Source organism: Salvia hispanica, chromosome 1 (assembly GCF_023119035.1).
Source record: "Salvia hispanica cultivar TCC Black 2014 chromosome 1, UniMelb_Shisp_WGS_1.0, whole genome shotgun sequence".
Lineage (NCBI taxonomy): Eukaryota > Viridiplantae > Streptophyta > Magnoliopsida > Lamiales > Lamiaceae > Salvia > Salvia hispanica.
In genome coordinates, this window is record NC_062965.1 from 14,558,499 (window position 1) to 14,580,472 (window position 21,974).

At 35.1% G+C, this 21,974-nt stretch overlaps 4 protein-coding genes across 7 annotated transcripts; 2 read left to right on the top strand and 2 right to left on the bottom strand.

The window, feature by feature from the left end:
• Window positions 1-457: 457 nt before the first annotated feature.
• Window positions 458-8,704, bottom strand: LOC125201686 (calcineurin B-like protein 3). The gene is made up of 9 exons (XM_048099900.1): window positions 8,578-8,704; window positions 6,696-6,845; window positions 5,961-6,043; window positions 5,794-5,853; window positions 3,371-3,479; window positions 2,483-2,535; window positions 2,165-2,245; window positions 1,400-1,512; window positions 458-802 (listed from the first exon to the last, which is right to left on the bottom strand). The coding sequence occupies exons 2-9, from the start codon at window positions 6,820-6,822 to the stop codon at window positions 736-738; spliced, it is 693 nt and encodes a 230-aa protein (XP_047955857.1). The 5' UTR covers window positions 6,823-6,845; window positions 8,578-8,704; the 3' UTR covers window positions 458-735.
• A 3,576-nt stretch (window positions 8,705-12,280) lies between these two features.
• Window positions 12,281-16,105, top strand: LOC125201413 (zinc finger protein CONSTANS-LIKE 10-like). 2 transcript variants are annotated; one of them, XM_048099515.1, is made up of 6 exons: window positions 12,281-12,445; window positions 12,884-13,421; window positions 14,871-15,089; window positions 15,181-15,470; window positions 15,584-15,673; window positions 15,776-16,105. In XM_048099515.1, exons 2-6 carry the CDS (start codon window positions 12,906-12,908, stop codon window positions 15,993-15,995), a joined length of 1,335 nt encoding a protein of 444 aa, XP_047955472.1. In that variant the 5' UTR covers window positions 12,281-12,445; window positions 12,884-12,905; the 3' UTR covers window positions 15,996-16,105. The 2 variants fall into 2 exon arrangements, with proteins under 2 accessions (XP_047955472.1, XP_047955464.1); XM_048099507.1 differs by having other exon boundaries at window positions 12,282-12,445; window positions 12,879-13,421.
• Window positions 16,106-17,224: 1,119 nt separating this feature from the next.
• On the top strand, window positions 17,225-19,038 carry LOC125201437. Its single transcript, XM_048099553.1, has 2 exons — window positions 17,225-18,120; window positions 18,473-19,038. Exon 1 carries the CDS (start codon window positions 17,430-17,432, stop codon window positions 18,081-18,083), a length of 654 nt encoding a protein of 217 aa, XP_047955510.1. The 5' UTR covers window positions 17,225-17,429; the 3' UTR covers window positions 18,084-18,120; window positions 18,473-19,038.
• Window positions 19,039-19,049: 11 nt separating this feature from the next.
• LOC125201427 (protein phosphatase 1 regulatory inhibitor subunit PPP1R8 homolog) lies at window positions 19,050-21,404 on the bottom strand. Of its 3 annotated transcripts, XR_007172911.1 has the most exons (4): window positions 21,305-21,403; window positions 20,498-21,065; window positions 19,226-20,109; window positions 19,050-19,141 (listed from the first exon to the last, which is right to left on the bottom strand). XR_007172911.1 is itself a non-coding variant. In XM_048099536.1 (3 exons), the coding sequence occupies exons 2-3, from the start codon at window positions 20,956-20,958 to the stop codon at window positions 19,293-19,295; spliced, it is 1,278 nt and encodes a 425-aa protein (XP_047955493.1). In that variant the 5' UTR covers window positions 20,959-21,065; window positions 21,305-21,403; the 3' UTR covers window positions 19,159-19,292. The 3 variants fall into 3 exon arrangements, 2 of the variants coding, with proteins under 2 accessions (XP_047955493.1, XP_047955485.1); XM_048099536.1 differs by lacking the exon at window positions 19,050-19,141 and having other exon boundaries at window positions 19,159-20,109; XM_048099528.1 differs by lacking the exon at window positions 19,050-19,141 and having other exon boundaries at window positions 19,227-20,109; window positions 20,498-21,099; window positions 21,305-21,404.
• Between the last annotated feature and the right edge of the window lie 570 nt (window positions 21,405-21,974).

A 21,974-nucleotide genomic window follows, 5' to 3' on the forward strand; every position in this document is an offset into this window, starting at 1 on the left:
ATGGATAAAACTAATTTTGGTAGATAGATCAAAATAAAAAACACAAGACTATATTTTTCTTGGATGAAATAACGCTTCTCTCAGTCTATAAAAATAATTTCATGTTTTTCATTTATGATTAATTCTCTAAAATTAGTTTCATACTAAAAATAAATTTCATAAAACACAGTTTTAAGTGGACAAAAGAAATAAAGAAAAAGTCATATTAGGCACGCGTGTTATACAAAATCTTGTGTAACTTTTCCGTGTTATAATGGTACAATTTTTTTTAACTCCATAGCGTTACTTGTTATAGAAAATATAACCAATTGATTTCTTTCACAGCTCATGTTTTATTTGATATTGTGAAACATTTTTTAATAGTATATGTTGGAAAACAACAACAATAACTAATCTTTGTTTGAAATTGAATAAAATGACTTTCAAAAATTGCTAAATTGAACGAGAGATCACGTCACATAGAGGTACACTTGATGAAAATAACATATTCTATCCACATATCACTGATATACTATCTTCTATGACAATATAAAGTAAGCTCAGAAAACCAAATACAACCAAATCAAGCCTTGTTTCATTGAATGCTGATCGATCCGCACAGTGAAGGAACAAAAGAATTCAGCATTTTCACCTCTGCATCCAGTTGGTTCAAACTTTCGTTTAGCAGATCTTATATAGAGCGTCACCATTGTGTTTGAATTCCAAACAACAATATTCCATACTTGTGACCAGAGGTCATTTATCCAAGGTATCGTCAACTTGGGAGTGAAATACAAAGCTGGGGAACGTGGTCGTGATGTCTCTGTCAACCAAAGTTACTCTCATAAAATAAAGTCAAGAGTTATACAACAAGTGATATTAAACCATACAATATTTCACATAGATACATTTTAGGTTTCACTCAGTAAACTAAAGCTACTGAAACAAGCTATATCCGTCAGTAGGCTTTATAGACGGATATGAAAATGACTTATGGATTTGTTTCCACAAAATGATGTCACATGATTCAAAAATATCCCTAAAACTGTAAGAAACATGTTACTAGATACATTTTACACCCTTGTCTACTTTTCGCAGAGACCACAACAAACAACGTTGTCATATTCATCTTTGATTGTTTATGTCTACTGTCTAGTCACTGTAGAGTAGAGTTGGTTGTTAACTTGTTATCAACAAAAATTCCTGAAGGAAGATGGATTAGCACTACTTTCTAGATTACATACAGAAATGAAATTGAGGAGATTTAACTGAAGCATTCAATTAATAAATTAAGTACACACACCACAAGAATCAAATCCATCATTCAACTTCCCCTCGGTCCTCCAAGGTCTAAGCTGGTTCCAGATATTAGTTGAACAAGATTGAGATTATTTTTATCAAAGATGCAATATAAACTTACTTGAGGTATTGAAGGGTCATATTCTTTAAGAGAGACGGATGTCGCAACACAAGGTTACCCCATTCTTCTTTGTCAATCTTCCCATCATGTTTGGTATCTGCTTCCTCAAATGTCTGAAACCAAGTCATGATATAAAACTAAAATAATTACAAAAGAACACTGAGTAACTCGGTGGACTTGTTCAAGACCAACATAAAAAAATAGGTAACTGTGTATAACAGGATACTGAAAACGTATGAGTAATATGAATCTTCAATCACATCTACAAAGTTGTCATAGTCACACTGGACTTATTGTGAATATCAATCACATCTGCAATGCCTTATATCTTTGATATACACTGCATATAAAGTTTACTAGCTAAGTATACCTGGATTCCACTAGGATGCCATTGTTTTCATCCACGAAGTGTGCAAGCAAGCATTATTCAAAGATGACTAAGAATACAAGTGCTAGACTTCCTCGTTGACATTGCTTATCTAATAAAATATACATCCAACCTCCATCTACATGGGAACGCCATAATATATGTGGCACAACTAGAGTCGACATCTGTATTCGATATACATACGTATGTAAAGACATCTTCACCATCAGTCTTTTAATACAATTGATTATATAATACACATAAATCAATAAGGCTAACAGTCCCACACTCACAATCCACAATAAATAGTAACTTGCAGATGCAGATATAGAAGCGAAAAGTTATAGAGATATGGAAACCACCAAGAATACCGAATTAGAACTTAGCTAGGGGTTCACCTTATCTATGATGCTTTCTATAACATCATCCAAGAGGTTCATTCCAGATTCAGCTAGCGTGGCAACCACCATTTGTTTTACCTGCATTTAGCCGAACAATCCCCGCAATATATCTTGGAGAATAAATGATCGAGCATATATCACCGAAATATATTGGCACCAAGAATTCAGGAAATGAATTTTATGTGTTCATAAGAACTTCCTTTACACAATATATTAGCAGGGATACTATCATGAAGAAATATATAAATGGAGACATATCTTCTTACGAAAATACATAGAATTGTGGTAGTTTTCATCCAAGAAAGAAGAGATTACCTCTTGCCTTTCAATGAATCCTTGTTGCTTAAGATCATATAGTTGGAAGGAAACTGTAAGATAGAAAGTTTGACATCATTAGTTGGAAGAAAAATTATAAGTAGAGGTGAGAAAAAAACTGAAAACCGAATATTCGAACCGAACCAAACTGAAATTTTGAAATTCAGTTCGATTTTTTTGGTTTTTCGGTTTGGTTCGATTTTAAAAATATAAAATTTTTGATTTTTCGGTTTGATTCGAACGAAATAAAAAATCGAAAACCAAAAAACTAAATTATATTTTAAATTTAATATTATATATATATGTATTCTATTAATTTAATATTATACATATACATATCGTCTTTTAATATCTTCTATATAATATTTAGTATATATATGTATATATTAATTTTGGGTTTTTGCGGTTTTTCAGTTATTTCATATATTTTCGGTTTAGTTCGACTTTTAGTTTTTCGGGTTCGGTTCGGTTTGGGTTTTGAACTAATTAGTTTTTCGGTTTTGGTTCGATTTAAGCAAAAATCCTAACCGAAACCCGAATGCTCACCCCTAATCACAAGTGGTAGAGGCTTTTGGAGGATTCATAATTGATATTCCCTCCGTCCCACAAAAATATGCACTCTTTTCTTTTCAGTCCCTCCCACAAGAATATGCACTTTGTAATTTTGGAAAGTTTTTTCTCTCTAATGAGGTTGGATCCATTCTCTACTAACAAAACTTTGATTACTTTTTCTCTACTTTTCTCTTACTTTACCAATTTTACATTAAAACCTGTGTCGGACCTAAAGTGCATATTCTTTGGGGACGGGGGGAGTATAAATTATATATGTACATTACGAAAACAAATCTGGCAGAGAAACACAACCAACCATGGAAATGTGAAACTTACATTCAATCTTGTCACGAACAGGAGCATTTGGGTGGAAAACAGAAAGAGCACGAGCAAACTCTTCAAAGTCTAATATATCATTGTGCTTTGTATCAAACAAGTCGAATACCTGAAAGAAAAAAAATTATATGCATTAAACTAACAAAAACGACAGTAGTGATCGTACAATAATACCAGCAACAATGCCAAAGACAGAAGAAAATTGCAGTTTGAAAACACAAGATGCTCAATTTAAAATAAGTTCGACTTCAAATCAACAATGTTAAAAATATAAGTAAAATGTACATCAGTTGAGTGCGACTCTTCAAGACTCAAGAGAACAACTTAACTTGCAAGTGAATTTCAATTAAATATGCAACAACTTGTAGGATAAACTTAAGTTATTTAAAGTAGAGTAAAGGTCAACTTTTGTCCTAAATATATGACCAAAATACGAATTTGGTCCAAAACACTCACTTTTTTAAAAAACAGGTCCATAACAAATAAAAAGGTCGACTGATAAGGCTCGTTTCTTGCATTGGTTTTGGGTTAAAATTCTGTGCATTTGGGGCGCTAATCTGTGTTTATGAGTTCAGGTGCGTAATAAATCTGTTGGACCTAGGAGTTGTTGTTACCAGACCTGGCAGATGCAAAAGAGATAAAATTGAAGTGAAAATCAAATGTCGTCGTTCGGACCTGGAAGAATTAAAAGTTGGCAACAAGAGCAGAATTGAGCATGAGCAGATTATTTTAAAGAGTCTTATTCAAGGGTAAAAGCATCTAATTACCAGAAGGATACCCTAGAGATCAGAGCCTCACATATATAAGAGCTCAACCTTGAAGAACAAGACAACCACTTCTACGCACACTCTTAGCTCAAGCTCTTGTTCCATTCCTTAGTTCCACACTTCAAATTCCTCATTTTCACTTGCTGCGCACTTGGAGATGGAGTGATCCTGGCTACCGTGGTGGTTCATCGTTGTTTTGCTGCTGTGTAACACCGCCTTGTGAAGGCGAAGAAACAATATTTATCTTGCTTTGTTTTGTTTACTTTCGGTTTCAAGTACTTGTTGGTTTTTAGTTTTATAACTCTAGTTCTTGCTTTGATCTACTGGATTCGAACTTAGTTCTCGTTATTATGGAAGTTTATGTTGGTTTTTGTCGGATATCACTGAGTTGACGTTTATTTCTTGCTTTTCGCTTTCGTTCTTGTTGATTGTTGGATGTTTGGAGCTGAAATCTGTTGGTTTGTTGATGGAGGTTGTGGATTTACGTATGGAGATGTTTGAATTTGTTGAATCGTGGTGGATTTGAGTTAGAGTCTCGTAGATCTGATGTTTGTTGTTTACGTTTTGCATGATTATGGCTATTTACTTTCTGTTTCTGCATACTTTAGGTCCAGTAGCGTAGATCTGTTAGTTTAGGCTTTAATTCCTCGTTTTAAGTTTAGATCTGAAGTTTGCTCTGTTTTCATGGTATTTAATACTCTGTTTTATCTGCTATTCTTGTTTGATTCCCGAAGAAGATGACGTTGTTGGTAGTTAGAACCAGATTTGCTTTTGTCAGTACTTTCTGCATGTACCTTGCTTTTTCTGTAGGTTCTCCAGACCCTGTCAGTACTGTCTGCATTGTCTTTTTACTTTTCTGCATGCTTTTCCAGACCCTGGTTGTTTAAGGAAACTTGTCCCCACTTTTCGCTTTATCCATGTTTGTCCAAATTAGGAAAGTCCATCTAGTTAAGTTAACTCCAGTTGTCTTAGAACTTTAAAATATCTCATTTCTCTAAGTCATGCATCTTCCGTAGGTCCTCATTTCTTAGACCCAGTAGGTAGAGTAAAGTAGTTTAAGTCTCTCAGACCTAGTAATTTTAAGTTCTCGACCCACAAAATTGCGTGGCAGCAGCCACCCACCCTTTCCCAAAACATCCTCAAATGCAGTTTCGTAACACATTCGTCCTCGTGAGATCGATCCTTTACTTCCATGTGCTAGTTGTAGTGTAGTGGGTTGAGGTTTTGAAGAAATAAAGTGCATCCAACGACCCCTGTCTGATAGTTTCATGATCTTGTAGCCTCTAAAATATAGTCGAATCCTCTGGACCTGTTAGATCGAGTGATATCACACACTGCACGTCCACTCTAGTCTCTTCATCGACGAAGTAGTCTTTTTTCAGATGGTTCTGTCAAAAAACTAACGGTCAATGCTAATTGCACAGTGGCATGACCGTTAGTTTTTTTACGGATCCATCAACAAAAGGACCACTCCGACAATGATTTCATTTGTTATGGACCTGTTTTTCAAAAAGTGAATGTTTTGGACCAAATTCGTATTTTGGTCATATATTTAGAACCAAAATTGACCTTTACTCTTTAAAGTATTAGGCTGATGACACTAACCATGTCTGACATGTTAAAGGAATTTGCAGTATTTGGCGCATGGAAACTAACCCTGTCAGCAAATAGGCTCTCCTTTTTATTTGTTTTAAATAATGCAAGTTGGAAATCTTCCTGGAGGTGGCCATATAATGTAGAAAAGGAAGCCAAGTCAGAATCCAATATTATAAGTAAATGAAAGAAAAATTGTATAGAACATAAGAACAACTAGCAGTGATTACCTTGTGTATCAGGCCGTCATCAATAACAGCACTACTAATCTTTTTAAATAATTCATACAAAGCTTCAATTTCACTAACACTGACTACATTTGAGTAGTGATGAGACCAAAGAAAAATGGTTATATTCTTAGATCATCATGGATGGAATAAGAGAATACAACTTAAAATTTGACACTCGCTAAAATTAATAGGTCAATATCTATATGCCCTCTTGAATCCGCAACACAGTTGCAAGTGTAAACAAAGAAATATTAAGTGGCAAAATGTAAAAAAAAGTCCATTGATTAGATGGCCAACTATTTTGTTTCCCAAGTTTTGTTTACTTGCTCGCGTATAATTCCAATAGCACATTCTAAATTTTCTCCATTCATAGAGAAAATTCCACTAACAAACTATGTTCAGTTCACTATAGTACATGAATTGGATTAGCGAGTATATAAATGGGGTAAATATTTGAAAGTTGAAGGTGCTCAATATTAGCAATGAAATGACAATAATGTTAGTAATAGCGATTTTCCAGGCTGGACATATGGACATGAGCATATGGACATCCAGAGGATGGTAACCATGATTAATTACACAAACTCTAAAAAAATTATAGCATGTCACACTAGATTCACTGTAATGTGCATGTATTCTATCTTTATACGAAAAGAATATGAAACAAATATAGAAAGATGATGCTTATTTGCACTCGAAGTAATTGATAAATTTTAAAAAAATGAGATGACATACACATTGTCTCCCTCGCTAGAGCTTCAGGACATTCCAAGCCCCTTGGTTGCTTGTATATCTCAGAGTCACAACAATTTACAATAGCAGAACACAAATGTTTCAGCCCGTCTAAGCACTGCACCATCATCTCCAGGAATCATAACACCATACCTATATACCGGCTAAGTGAATATATTACACTGAGTATACATGAAAGTCAACTAAATACTAGCAATATACAACATAAAAATCGGAGATGCCCAAGAAAGGAGGGCACCCGAAACAGAGAGTCCGTTGAGAATTTCTCATAAGAAGAAAAGATCATTCAAAGCAATACATTGCATTCATCATTTTTATCCAGGAATTGATTTATCCCTATTCCAAACAAGCCATCCGACATTTGAATGTTGAATGGTATAGATATGTTGAAGGTAGTTGAACATGACAACCTTCATACAGAGTTTGTTAAAAGTTCTACCATGTAGGAAAGATACATTTGGATGGTAAATATTCATTGATTGAATAAAAACAAAAATAATCAAATAAATCAATAGTAATTGAGGCATCCTAGCGCAAAGCTACAAAAAGTTGAACAATTCCGGCATTGATCAAGTCAAAGGATGAACTTATTAGTTGTTGTCCCAATTTTCAGTTTCTTTTACCATTTCAAAATAGGATAATCTTGCAATCACTAAACATTTACTGGATTTTTAGTCGTCCTTAATAAGTTTGCACTATTCTCAAATCTTCTTTTGTGTTACTATAGGTGTCTTCTATTCAGACATATGAACATACTCTGAAGCTTTTCTGTACATCTCTCTATAAAGTTAGGATCATGTGGTTGCAATGTAAATATAACTTTCTTTATGTCACATCACAATATACAATAAAGATATACTCCAAATTACACAAAACAACATATTGATACTCAACATCTAGTCTACTAGTATATTAGTGGGAAAATGGACAACAAAACTAGCATCATAATTTTATGATTATTCGGGACAAACCCTAAATGACAAATGGATGAACCAGAAGAGACTTTGCGAAAGAAACCAGAAATTAAATTACATGGCACTAGAGTATGGAATAAAGCCAATGACTGTTGCCATTGTGTTGCATTGTTCACAAATTTGGACAATCCTAGAGAACGTAAACCATCTTAATTAACCACATTCAACAGCGAGACTTGTATTTTGACAAAAATACCCTTTACGAAATATTGTGAAGCAAGGGGTACAGTCTAACGTCTAAGTTTATGTACACAAGCAAGAAAGAGAAGCTGAGCCACTGATCGACAGACTTCGGCTCAGGAGAATCATTTGCTTCGATCACATCATGCAACGTGAGAAGTTCAACAATTCCAAGTTTCAACCTTGACTCTATCAGGAAAATAAATATTTACGATGGAGAATACAGAAAGAACCAAAACTAGACAAAACTAGATATTGACTAGTGTCCTCAAAAATCCAAAACATACAAAAACTTACAGTTGATAATTGGGATTAGTTGCAGAAACAATAAAATAAATCCCAATAAACCTGTAAGGTTGAACACATCTAGAACATTGATATTTATTGACTTATGATCATTCAACCAACTCTCAAACATTAAAATTAAGCTTTGAGAGAGTAATATCCCACTAATTTATGTTTGAAGAACCAATTATTTTCCCTTACTATTGATGTGGAAAATAAAGATGGGAAAATTGGATTGAAAGATGATAGACATTGATGATCTTAACGAGCATTGATCCAAAAGTTATACTCACTGATCTGTACAATGAAATCGCGAGTGTGCGAATACATAGTAACCCAACAATAAACAATCCATGCGACTGAAACAGAGATATCAATAAACACAATTCACGCGTAAGCGTGCGATAAAGAGGACTGAGGCATACCTTTCATGATGAATTTGGATGACTATTAATTGGAAAAAAACAACATTTTGTGCATTGGTTCACCTCAAATTGAAACGAAAATCGAGATTGTGAATAGGATATTTGTTCTATGTTTCCCCAAACAAAGAGAAAAGCAGTGATTGGATCTGATTATAAAACAATTTGCTATAATAAATGATTGGAGCATGGAGAAAAAAAAATGACGAAAAAATAGTTATATTCGAAGGGAAAACCAAGAGAGGTGTGGTAAGTGACATAAGTAGCGCTTCTCTTATAATTCACATAAACAATATAAAAGAACAATTTGTAAATAAGATTTGGGATAAAACATTATCTTCACCTACTATAATAATAGTTCATGTCATGAAGAGGAAGAGAAAAGGAGAGATACATGAAGAAAGTTCGATTAAAATTGCAAAACGATATCAAATTATTTGAAAAGTTGAATTGTGGCTGAAAGTCGTATCTCTTTTTCATTACAAATTAACTGAAATGCCTTCTAGGAACATGAGGGTAGTTTCGCTCCAAAAAATATCTAAACGGTGAAAAAGAAGTTCAAAAGATATCAAATCGAAGTTAAAGGACTTCATAAGATATTTTTAAACCTTACGGATCAAAGTTAAAATCAATCCATAGTTAAGGACTAAAAAATGTTCCCTCAATTTTTTAAATAAAGAGAGAGTAAATTGATTGAGATGCTTTTAATTGGTCTGACTTCTGAGCGTATTTTTTTCTAAAAAATCTAAATAGTCATCTTAGTTCAAACAATATTAAATCGAACTTAAAGCATCAAATGATATTTTTAAACGTTACTGACTAATATTGGTACCAATCCAAAGCTCGAGGACTAAAACAAATTTTCCTTTTTAATAAAACAAGCTTTACCACCATATTATCGGCACCTCGATAATTATTGGTCCAACTAATATGTTGATCTACCTTTTAGTACGATTGATAGCTCTCCAACTTGAATTGCTTCATTGTGCCATACTCCTTCCGTCGCACGTTACTTGAGTCACTTCTTTTTCGCATTCGTTTTGAAAATATAATAATAAATAGTTAAAGTGAAGAAAAAATAAAGAAAAAAGAGAATACTATAGTTAAGACTATTCTCTACATTATTCTTTCTCTTGCTTTTCTTTCTCTCCACTTTAACTATTTATTATTATTTTTTCAAAACGAGTGCAAAAGAGAAATGACTCAAGTAACGTGGGACAGAGGGAGTATATAATTTCATGGTCAACTGTTTTTCATTTTATTTTCTTCAAGCCATAAACTATATTAATTCTCTTTATAGAACATGAATATGTTATTCATGATATCTTAAAGACTTCCATAGATTGTATTAATGATATCTTAAAGACTTTGATAGATTGTGTTACACTTGTACTACTAGTTTATATTCTTTACATATGTTAATATCAAATGATACTATATTTTATTTTCAATTCTGAAAATTATTTTCTCATATGGAAATTTTTAGAGTATTTTTAGCATTAACTTAAAGCTTGACTTTTATATGTGGGATGTAGAAAATTTTTCTTATAAATTTATTGTCATTCTTACTTTTTAATTACTATTGCATTATCTTCAATATTATGAACAAACTATGTTCCTGTATGTTAATTTATTAGGTACAACAAAGTCAAATTGTTATAAATGTAATAATAAAGATAAATTTATAAATACCAAAAAAACAAAATTTATTTCAGATAAAAATTACTGGTCTCTATCATCATAAGAACAAACGTTTGTGTGGGGCCGACCCAACTGATATAACATGGGCTAACTAAAATTTTATTCCGTATCTTTTTATTACTATAAAAATTTTAAATTTATCCAAATTTAAGTATCCATCAATAATTTCAATAATCTAAAAATATATTTTCAAATAAAATATAGCCTTTGCTAATATTTTGTCTACATTTGCACGAGTTACAATTCCGATTAAACTGAAACTTTGATATACACCAATTGTCCAAAATAAAAATTTATTACAAATATTTTTTATCATAACATGGGTTTGAGCTCTTACTATAAACTTCTTTTTGTTATAAATTTTTAAATTTATCCAATTTAAGTCTTCATCAATAATTTAAATTATCTACAATTTTTTTTTTAAAATATAGAAAATATAGCCTCTATTTTTTCTGCATGCGCATTAGTTACAATTCCGATTAAACTGAAACTATAATACAGAGACTAGAGTCATAGACCGATTACAAGATCGATAATGATCGCGAGAATTATTAATTCATTTTATTTTACCCTTTTAGTTTCAACCGCTACTTATGTTGAATTTAATACATTTATCATGCTTCTTCAGTATTCAACACTTCTAGTACACATTTCCTAATTTATCATTAATACAGTTTACTTTATCTAGTCATTATTAAATGATAAGCTTGTTAAAACATCTGAAAAATAAATTAAAAAACAAATAAAATAAGACAATTTTAGTGTGTATATCAGTACGTAGAAAAGGAAAAGTTATCTGAACATAATGTGAATAACTATAATGAACATATATTCGTAATTTAAGAATAATATCATTAATAAATAATAAAGCTTACGCTAGTGCATTAATCTAATTTATACTAGTACGGAGTACTATATAAGTATATAACTTTCTACACAATCTCATGAATTTCGAAACAAAATAGTATTAGTGTGGTTACTATATGACTTAATAGCACTATTCTTAGTTTCTTACCTAAAAATGCTCATTTTTAAATTTGCACACAATTAGCGATTTGTTTTGTTTTTTTTTTTTTTTTTTATGTCAAAAGGCTCAAACCTTCTAGAGTATCATGAGAAAAAGAAATACTCCGTACCAAAGTACCAGTTTAAGAATTCACACTAACAACACAGTCGAACACACAAAACATCTTACCTCCACCAGAGCGTACTGGCCTAACAAAAGAGATGGTTCAAAATCATCGATAGCCTAACAAATGAGATGGTTCAAAATCATCGTTTTTTCTCATTTTCAGCATTATTTTTATTTTCCACAAACTTTCCAGTTTTTCCAATTGTGTTGTTTGACTTTAGGTTTAATCTAAAACATTCAATTGCTAGCCGATTACGATTTCAAAAATCCTGAACCAAAATCAGACTTATAGATACAATATATGCCTATATTTCGGTTCGAATAATAATCAACGATTTTAGATTTCTAGTTCAAACTCCGCTATAAAATCGCCACTTCCGGTTCTGTCATACCATCCTCACATCCTTACACGAAACCACTCGAAATTAGCGGTATCCACTCCTTGCCTCAGACAATTCTATGATTAGGTATATGATGGAGACTTCACAGCATCCTCCACGTAACCGCCGCCACCACCCTTGCCTAATGAGTGAACCTTCCAATGTAGATTTTAGCCTCTAACCAAAAAAAGAAAGAGAGTAAAGAGAAACACCAAAAATATCTAACAAATAAAATCTTCATAGCTACAACTAGAAAAAGAAGAAGAAAAATATCTACTACAAAAGTGCAACTCAAGAAAAAATATCTATTAAAGCAAGGAGTCATATTGTTTGATAGAATATAAGTAAAATAATTGAAGAGAGTAGGATAGAGTCGGATACCAAAGCAAGCTTGAAACGAAACAGCGACTTATACAAATATCGCGCTCCCTTTTCGCGATAATTAAAAGTGGTAATAAATTATTCAAAAAGTGCAGAAAAAGGGATATTTCCATTTCAACTGTCCCATCTTTTGGTTCTCATTTGCCCAACGCTACTCTTATCTCTTCTTCACCTTTTCCTTCGCCTTATCAGTTCCATCATCGCTCCTACTTCACCACCTCCGCCTCCTAGGAACCGCTTTTTTTCCTAGTTCCGGCTTCCTCAATTGCTTCTGCTGGTAATTTGCTTTTCTCTTTCGTTTTTTTAATTGTTTTGAGCTAGGAAATCTCTTTAATCGTCAAGGATCTTGTTGATTTGTGGCGATTGTTTGATTTATTCTACTTTTTCTTCCTTTATTCTCTAATTTGGTGATGATCTGGCTTCGATTCGAGAGAACAAGTGTTTTTTCGTCTCTAGTTTAACGTGTTCAGCTGAAAAAACTGATTGCTTACGTCTTAATTGAAAGTTTCCAGCTCTTTATCGAAGAAAACTTGTTCAGTGCTAGTTGCGTATTAATACGATCTGTTTGCTATATTTTGTAATTAGGTAAGCACAAACAGGAAATTGAAGCTTTGATTATGTGATTTTTTGCTTTAAATTTCGTTTCTATCTGAGTTAGGTAGATTGTTTGGATTCGGTTAAGTAATTGATGTGGTGAAATTTACTTGCAGAGTAGAGAGTTGCAGCGGTGAAGTCTAATGGGTCGATTGTGCGATTTTTGCGGGGAGCAAAGATCCATAATCCATTGTAGGTCTGATGCTGCTTGCTTGTGCTTATCCTGTGATCGGAATGTTCATTCTGCAAATGCTCTTTCGAAGCGCCACTTGAGGACGCTTTTATGTGAAAGATGCCACTCTCAGCCTGCGATAACGAGGTGCATCCAAGAGAGCACCTCACTTTGTCAAGACTGCAACTGGTCTGGCCATGCTGCTGTACCGGCTTCAGATGTTGAGCATAAGAGAGAGATGATAAATTTGTATTCTGGCTGCCCTTCGGCAGCTGATTTTTCAAGGATCTGGTCCTTCTTTTCTGTTGATAAGTCAATTAGTAATCCTGAACCAGATCCGATGAGACTTGAAGAAAGAGAAGAAAGTCCCTCCCGATGTGAGTTGTCGCATGCGGATTGCTGTACAGAAGATACTGGTATGGAAATAATAGCTCCCGATGCTGTGCAGTTTGATGGAAGAGGACCACTTGATTCTCTGAACCTGAAGGTAATTTATGATTTAGATATTCGTCATTACTTAATTTTCAGTTTGAAATACATCAGGAACAAAGTTGGAGCTTTTGCTCAGCACACCAACGGCATTGTAGGGGAAACGGTTCCTCATTATACTGTTTTCGAAAATGGCTGCTTATGCTTAAGCTATTAGCTTTGGTTGGGTTACAGATTTCAGCTTAAGATTAGACTTCTTTCTCTTTTAATTCTCCTAACGTACAAAAATCATTTGTAATTCTTCATTCTCGAAGGATCTCAACTCTTCAGAAGTTTTAGAACTAACTTCTTCTTCTCGTTAAGTCCTTGAAGAGGACCATGCAAGTTTTCCACAATCAGTTTATTATTTTCCCTAAATCATCATTCTATTTTTGGTACTAGCTTATTTACTTTCTTTTTCTTCTTATTTACAAAAGAGAAATCATCTAGTCTCAACTTAATGTATAATAGGTCCGATTCCCCTGCATTCATGCTCTTTTGGCTGTTGCTGAGGTTGGTTGAGCCAAGCTTCATGAAGGTATGTTACTAACCTTGCTTTATGGAGTACTATTAATTCTAACTTCTGCACTTGTTTTAACCTCACAAGAACCATTTCCTCCAATTCTTCTCTTGACTTGAAATATAAATAAAGTTCAAAAGGATTTCAAAATGAACTAGGGTGCTGTTGGATTGATCAAAGAAAATAATTTATACTACTAATTACTGACTCGGAAAGAACTGACTCCCACAAGCTACAACTTCTCCAAGTTTGCACACCTATTTAGAAGCTTTTAAATAATGGAGGAACATAACTTATAGGCATCACAAAAAACAATAAATCGATGATTTGTAATCCTTACTACAAATTTCTATCGATTTTGCAATACCATTTCATACCCTTATAAAAGACATGGAGTAGTATAATACTTTTCCAAAGTGCAGGTCCAAGTAATAACAAGTGCATAAACATAGCCACCCTACTTCTTTAACATAAGTAGCAGGCATTACGATTCAATTAGAGTTGGTAATATCTTCTTAATTGATCTCACTGCATTCTCTCTTCTTAATTCTACTTCGCCCTCGCTACCAAAGTATCCGAAATCTGTAAGCACTAATAATAGTGCTCCCCATCTCCCTGGATTTTTACCTCATCGCTCCTGTGCGCTCTGTGCTCTGTTCTTTATCTCAAGGATGGATCCTTCTGTGGCACAACCCTAAATTCTTCCAAATATTTTTTGGAATTCAAGAATATCTTTTGCTCCTGCGTAACCCCCTTGGTCAAAATCGTATAGCTGGGGTCAAAGGATACAGTTATACTTGTTATGGTTGGTTGGCAGCATATTTACTTGATTATTCTTATGCTTGGCCGTTTCATCATTTGAGTTTGCTGCCTTTAATATTTTAAGTCCGTTCGATTTTACACCCTTGCAGTTTCTAACAATTAAGCACCTGTTTCTTGATCATGTAGGCTAGTCCGCCAAAGAAAGATCCTGGACCCACTCAAGAGGTTCCCTCCCAGAACTTTTATATCTCAGACACTGAGTTGAGTTTAGACGACTATGAAGCACTCTTTGACGAATCTCGTGATGAAACGCAACAATTTTTTGACAATGGTGGAGCTGATAGCTTTTATGGAATGCGTGATATGTATGACAATGAATGCAATGTTAAGGGTGTGACGGCAAAGGTCTGCCTTCTATTTCTTATATTTCATGATGAGATGTTTTTTACTGGCCTGACTTTCTATCTTATACATTGTTGTTGAAAAATAATTTCAGGCCTCAAGTTCGAAGGTTGGAACATTGAAGCAGGATTGCAGCAATCAATTATCAGTCGAGTCCATGACAAGCTGTAAATCTGATTCAAATGATTGTGTCCCAAGACCAGCACAATCTACCCACTCAATCTCTTTCTCAGGCCAGACAACCAAGTGCAACATCGGAGATCTCCCTGAGAATGGAGGTTTTTCATCAGTAATGATGGAGGAACATCAATATGATGTTCAGTTTTCATCAGCTGTCAGGGACGATGCAGTGTTACGATACAAAGAGAAAAGGAAGTCTCGCAAGTAAGTAGAGTTGCTTGACAATTGCTTCAGTTATTCTATTATGATGTGATAAGTAAGAACCAATTTGATTGCTGAGTCTAAATTCACTATGGAACTGCTGTGCCTTTTGACAGGTTTGATAAAAAAATAAGGTACGCTTCGCGCAAGGAAAGAGCTGATGTCAGGAAGCGTGTGAAGGGCCGTTTTGTAAAAGCTGGAGATCCGTACGATTATGATCCTTTGGACCTCATCAAAAGCCAATGAATGCTTAATTTCAGGATATGTATTTGAAGCCTGAAATATAACTAAAAAAGATGTATTTGAAGGCCTGATATGCAGGAGACTGAAGTGATGGAGATGCTATTTCCTGAGGGAGATGCCTCAAACCACCTCACAACCAACAGGTTCCTGCCGCCTGTATTCTTAGAGATAGACCGAGTGGCACGGTACTTTCTTTCTCATAAAAGAGGCAAATGGATATTCATTTTCTCAGAAAAAAGGCAGCTCTTTGGTGGTACACAGGCTCCCCACTTCAATGGATTTTGAAGTATGTAGTTTGTTTTGTTGCTCACACACTGTAATCTGAAACCAAAACCCCTACATTGTATGTAAATTAGAGTATCATGGTATGTACTTCTGCGGGTTCTTCGCCTCTAGCTTGCTCTCTCGTGTTTTGCCTGTATTCCTTTGTCTTTCCTCTCCTCCACGTGCACCATCCATGTCGCGAGGGGTGAAAAATGCAGTCGGAAAAAGATGTTGTTTCCGATTAGTTTTACCATGTGGTGTAACGTCAACAGGAAATAAATCAATTCATTGAACAAGAACTAATAGATTTTATACGTTAAATGGTGATTTGCATTTTATACATAGAAATCAATCAACTCCCTCCCGCCTCATCCAATTTCACAGCTCACTGATCACCCTCTCTTTGCGGTTCGCAAACTCTGCATTTCCTCTTTTTCTTCATTTGGAAAAGGATCTCGCAGCAATATCGAACTCTTTCCTTTTTGGTCCGTCCCTAAAAATAAAAACTTTATATTTAAAGGAAGTTCTCCCTTATTTCTAATGAGTTGAGATTCATTTTCCACTATCACACTTTTCTTTCTATCTTTATCTTATTTTACCAATTTTTCATTAAAATGCGTATCGATACAAAAATTCCTATTTTTAAGAGACGGAGGTATTTATTTTCCACTTATTTGATTATATGTAGCTTGATTTTATTTTTTGCTGTTTTGATAGTGTGATAGACCGATCACTATTTTTTTTGAATATATTGAATTTAATTTATTTTACATTAGTTAAATTTTCATAAAGCCTTTTTTACCCGATTAGGCCAAAAAGCAGGGTTTAGGGTTTAAAATTTCTGCCCCGAAATATTTATAGCTAGAATAGCTCACACTCAAATAGTGATAGTAGAGATAAGCAAGTCAAAATGTGCAAACCGTTATTCTTTAATGCATCCATCATTTTCGGGCTAAACAATGGACCAAATAAAAAAGCTAAGGGCCTGAATGTATCAAACTTAATATTCTTGACCAAAATTATAAATAGAACATAGATTTAGGACTAAAAAATAGACTTTAGTCTTCCATTTATAATAGTAGTAGAATCCATATAATTCAAATTACTCACATCACATTCATAATAGTATTATTACTACCAACCATGTTATTAAAGCACGTTCCATACATATTGTAACAACTTTTTGATACAGGCAGTGTATTATTAGAGCTGGTATTCACACACAAACCACATGTTGTACGAATAAAAAATTTCCCTTCGTACAAAAGGAGAGCTATTAGAACTCTTCTCATAAACGAGAAACACATGTCTACACAACCATAAATTGATAGAACAGCTAAAACTTCATCTAAAAACAACCGCGCGGACCTTCAAAATTTATAGTACATCACAGTTTAATTGATTTTGCAGTGGCTTTTTGATTCCTAAAATCTGGATCAAAGGCATATTATTCAGATGGAGCATGCCAATAACAACGGAAGCAACTTGGCAAACCATGAAGTCCTAAACGATTACTTAGAAAAAGTAGTGCGAGATTTCAATGAGTTCCGGAGAAGGTTAGGGGCAAATAGGACTGGTGCTATGACGCTTGAAGAGCTTATCGACATATTTATAACCGGTGGAGTGAACTCACCTGGAGATTTTAACGAGTCTGGAAGCATGGTGCCTCCACATCAGGATCAATCTGCTGCTCATGGCCTCAACTTCAACACGGAAGTTTACTTAACTGACATTTTGCCTGATGAAATAACTGTGGACCTGAACCAAAATGACACTGGAAGTCTCGACTATCCAACTGTGAACACAAACCCCGGTGAGGGAGCAGGAGGCAGTGATAGCAGAGTGACGCGCATAAGATACGGTGACCTCAAGTGTCACGGGGTGGCTGATCAGATTATTGGCAGTTCTAGCGCTGAAACTGTGTTTCACTCGGTCATGAAGTCTTTCAGAACTCCACGTGCAGGAAGGAAGAACTTGTGGAAGCAGGAACACGTTAAGAAAAATGGCAATGGGACTACTAGCAGGAAATACATCAAGAAGAAATATAAAGAGATAACATGCTCACCAGATGGAAACAACAACGACAACAACAACATTAAAGAACAATGAGGTGGTGCTAAAGGCTAAAGCACATGCATAGAGACAGGTAAGCTCCAATAGACTACTGTGAAGTACTCAAGAAATGCTTATTAGTCAATCTGATCATTAATTTTGTAATCTTAACTTAAAACCTAGTCATTCATGTTATTTGTAAGTCTTGATACCAAAGATTGAACAAGTGCAGAATAGCACATTAAATTTATTAAGTAACAGAACATTAGCAAATACTACTAACTTTCTATTTTAGTCTTCTTTACCAGGCCCACACAGCCTATGAAAAATCCAAGCTGTTTGAACTTCGCCAGAAATTGAACTTACTTAATATGCCTTTGGCACTTCTAAAATTCATAGCCATGGCTAGGTATGTTAAAGTATATTCATATTCCTAATCTGAACAGGTTCTGTAAGGTTACGAGAAGATCAATCTACCTCCACAACCACTGGGAAGGACCATCTCAGATCCTGAACAAGTCTCATTCATGGACAATAATAAAAAGTGTCAGTGAGGAGAACTGCACTTGTATATTATGACTTGAGAGTCATTATTGTACAAATTATCTAGGATGCAATACATTGGAATGAAAAGAACATAACAAACAGTAGCCAACTTTGAGTTACACATGATAAATAAGTGCTTAGATCTTACGAGTATTTAAAAGAGTTCAAGTTTAATGATACAGAAGAGGTGTCCCTCTTCCTTTATCTTGAGAAAACCTGCACTTGCAATTTAAGGACTTCAGCAATAAATAATCAAAAACTGACAGCCCGGAAGGGTTTTTACATGCATTATATGCTCCACTAATAGCCAAATTATCGCCTCAACTTAAAACTACCCTTTAAACAGCATTTAGCTTAGCAGTCAGACCAAAAGAAATGCCATTACAAACATGTAGGCCAATTGGCTATTTGGCTTTACTTAACTAACACCTATTAAACAGCCCATGATGAGAGCAACCTTTTCCTAATAGAAAGATATAACCACGAAAAAAGCCTAGTATCCAATCCTTTCCTTCAAAAACCTCCAACATACACAGCTTCAAAATTCATTGTATGGTAACTCAAGCAAACTGCGAAAACCATCACAAATCATAATACATGACAATTGATAAAAGAGATGCAAATCATGCAATCATACAACAAAAGAGAGATACCTGCTCCAGAACAAAAATAGTGTTCTTACAGGAGAACAATTGTAACTCAAAAAAATAAGCATTTTGCTTAGCCAAATAGATCCTCATCATCATCATCATTGTTGACTAATTTACTTTCGGATCCAGAGGTATTTCCTCCCACGATACTAGGAGAAGCTTCCCTACTACCAGATGCAACTGGTTTATGTGCCCAAGAAGAGCCAACTTTAACAGACGATGACTCTCCATAAAGATCGTCATATATACCACCACTCTTGGCAGGAGCCTTGACCTTGTTCAAGACTTGCTGAAGTTTCTCTGTCACACCTGTTTCAGAACTGGGAGCTTGCTTCGCAGGGGTATGTCCCGACCCTTTAGGTATAACTGTAACCTGGACAAGTGCTTCATACTTCCCAACAAGACTTCCTTCTTTCACACCCATGGGACCAGGTTCTGTCTCCACATCAGCTCCATCAGAAAATCCAACAACTTCAACCAGCTCCCCCCCAACCTGGTCCTTAAATGCCACTCTTGTTCTCCTGATTCTCTTCGATGCTCTCTCAGTTAGCTGTCTGCCATCCTTTGTAACTGACGAGCTAATTGAGTTTTTCGAATTAGATAATGTGCTGGGTGTCGCCAACCCATTCAAAGAACGATTAATAAATGTATTATATGCTAAAACTGCTTCTTCATCAGAAGGATCTGGAGGTGGTGGCAAATCAATCTCTGAGGGTTGAGGAGGTGGAGGGAAAAGAGCATCATTGTTCTTCCTCAAAACATACGTTCTGGTTGAAGCCGCAAACCGTAGAGACTGCCCTGCTTCTAACTCCACAGGGGAGTCTTTGGCCAATCGCTCATTTGCAACAAATGTGCCATGCGCAGAGCCTAAGTCAATCACGTATATGCTGCAAAAAATACATATGAGGATCATCAGACTTCAGAGTACGTTAGGAATATTGTTAAGCTACCAACCTAATCAACCCAACCAATATTGCACTAATAGAGCAGCTATTGATCATATTCTAACCATATCATGCATGTGTGCAGCAGGTTACCCAAATTCATGAATACATACATATTCTTAAAACAACTTGATAGGCCTAATGAAATAAGGAATCTTAGCAACAAGGAATCATGTTCAAAACAAGTACTAGAAATCAAGAAGTGCATGTTTCCAACTTCTGAGGAACATTTTACTAGCTACCCTTTACATCAGAACCAAAACCACACCATCACATTCCAAAAGATAGATGAAAGGTAACCAATTAGAGCAGAAATTTGATCATTCCATACCTGCCATTTTTGTGTGGAATAACAGCTGCATGCTGACGTGAAACAGACTGATGATCAAGCACGAAATCACAAGCATGGAACTGCCGGCCAAAGATATGCCTCCTCTTATCCAAATTAACCCGATCAAGAACCTCCCCGTCCTTCAAAACTTCAAGGTAATAAACCCCAGGGCGAGGCTCAATTGCCCAATCAGGAGGCTGCCAATTTGACTGTCCCCCTCCAACCGGTGTCGCGTGCTGAGCTGGAGCTGGAGCCGAAGTTGGGGGTGCATCCACTGCAAAAGGCCTTTTCACAACATTCTGAGAATTTTGGTGTTGGTTCTGCAAATACGATCCTTGAGCTTGATTAGCTTCTCCAGAAGCAGGAAGTATGGGTGTTTTAGTGGCAGCATTCGTAGTAACTGCGAAAGGCTCCGAAGACTGGGCTTTCTTGAAACGATCAAGACCCGCTCTTCCATACATAGCTCAGTGCTATATCGTGTCTTACCAATTTTTTTCACAAATCAATTCAGGCACTGAGGATGGAACATGTCAGCAGTCACAGCACCACAATTCAATCACTAACCCCACTGCAAAGACGCAACTCCCAAATGACAACAAGTTCTGACAATGGAAAATGAAATTACAACACATAAAAGTCCCAATGTGCGTTATACACTTGAATAGCATTGACAAGTAGAAGCAGCATGAGATCAATTCCAACTACGTTTGAAATAGCGAATTATTGAGAAGGTAAAAATATGAAATACGCGAGATATACATCAGTAAAGCCATACTCGACCGCATAGAGGGAATTATGCATCCGTACCTGAGAGTCGTTGTATGTATAGATGTAAAGAGCCCTAGAAATTGGGGAATTTGGGGGTGCAGACCATATATCGAAGATCGAGTGTTGAGCTGTAGATTGACACAGGAGAATGAATGACTGAATTCAACTAAAATTGTTATTGGGCCGGGCTTCACACGTATTCTTATTTGGGCCGCCAATTACAATAATTTCATGCCCAAAAAATTAACAATCATTTATAGCGGGAGGTACACTTTTTTTTATTTATAATAGAAATACAAACAAAAACAGATGAGTATTTTGAAGTGTACGTGTTAACTTCGTGTCACAGTGGTTAATATTCGAGAGTAAACCTAGGCATCCACGATGCGGTGAACTATACGATGCCCTAATTCCTGGCACATTAGTATTTTATCCTCCGTCCCTTCCATCTGTAATGGGGCGGAATATAGTCCGCCCTAAGCCCTGCTCTAAGCATTTTATTTATTATTTGAATATTTAACACTACAAAAATTCATTAATCTTATTTTTTATATTTGCAAATATATCAATTAGCAAGAATAAAAATATAGAACACCACAAATTAAAGGCATATTCTATTGTCAGTATTTATTTTTTATTTTTTATGCTTGCAAATATGGAAATCGTCGGAATTCATTATTGAATTTAGAGAGAAAGATGGGGAAGAGAG

Coding starts and splice junctions, on each gene's coding strand:
- LOC125201686 (XM_048099900.1), bottom strand. CDS start 6,822: ATGATGGTGCAGTGCTTAGACGGGCTGAAACATTTGTGTTCTGCTATT. Junction 2,246..2,482: donor GATTCATTGAAAGGCAAGAG/GTAATCTCTTCT, acceptor GGCTAAATGCAG/GTAAAACAAATGGTGGTTGC. Junction 1,513..2,164: donor TAGAAAGCATCATAGATAAG/GTGAACCCCTAG, acceptor ACTTGGTTTCAG/ACATTTGAGGAAGCAGATAC.
- LOC125201413 (XM_048099515.1), top strand. CDS start 12,906: ATGGGTCGATTGTGCGATTTTTGCGGGGAGCAAAGATCCATAATCCAT. Junction 13,422..14,870: donor TTGATTCTCTGAACCTGAAG/GTAATTTATGAT, acceptor TTGATCATGTAG/GCTAGTCCGCCAAAGAAAGA. Junction 15,471..15,583: donor GAGAAAAGGAAGTCTCGCAA/GTAAGTAGAGTT, acceptor GCCTTTTGACAG/GTTTGATAAAAAAATAAGGT.
- LOC125201437 (XM_048099553.1), top strand. CDS start 17,430: ATGGAGCATGCCAATAACAACGGAAGCAACTTGGCAAACCATGAAGTC.
- LOC125201427 (XM_048099536.1), bottom strand. CDS start 20,958: ATGTATGGAAGAGCGGGTCTTGATCGTTTCAAGAAAGCCCAGTCTTCG. Junction 20,110..20,497: donor ATTCCACACAAAAATGGCAG/GTATGGAATGAT, acceptor TATTTTTTGCAG/CATATACGTGATTGACTTAG.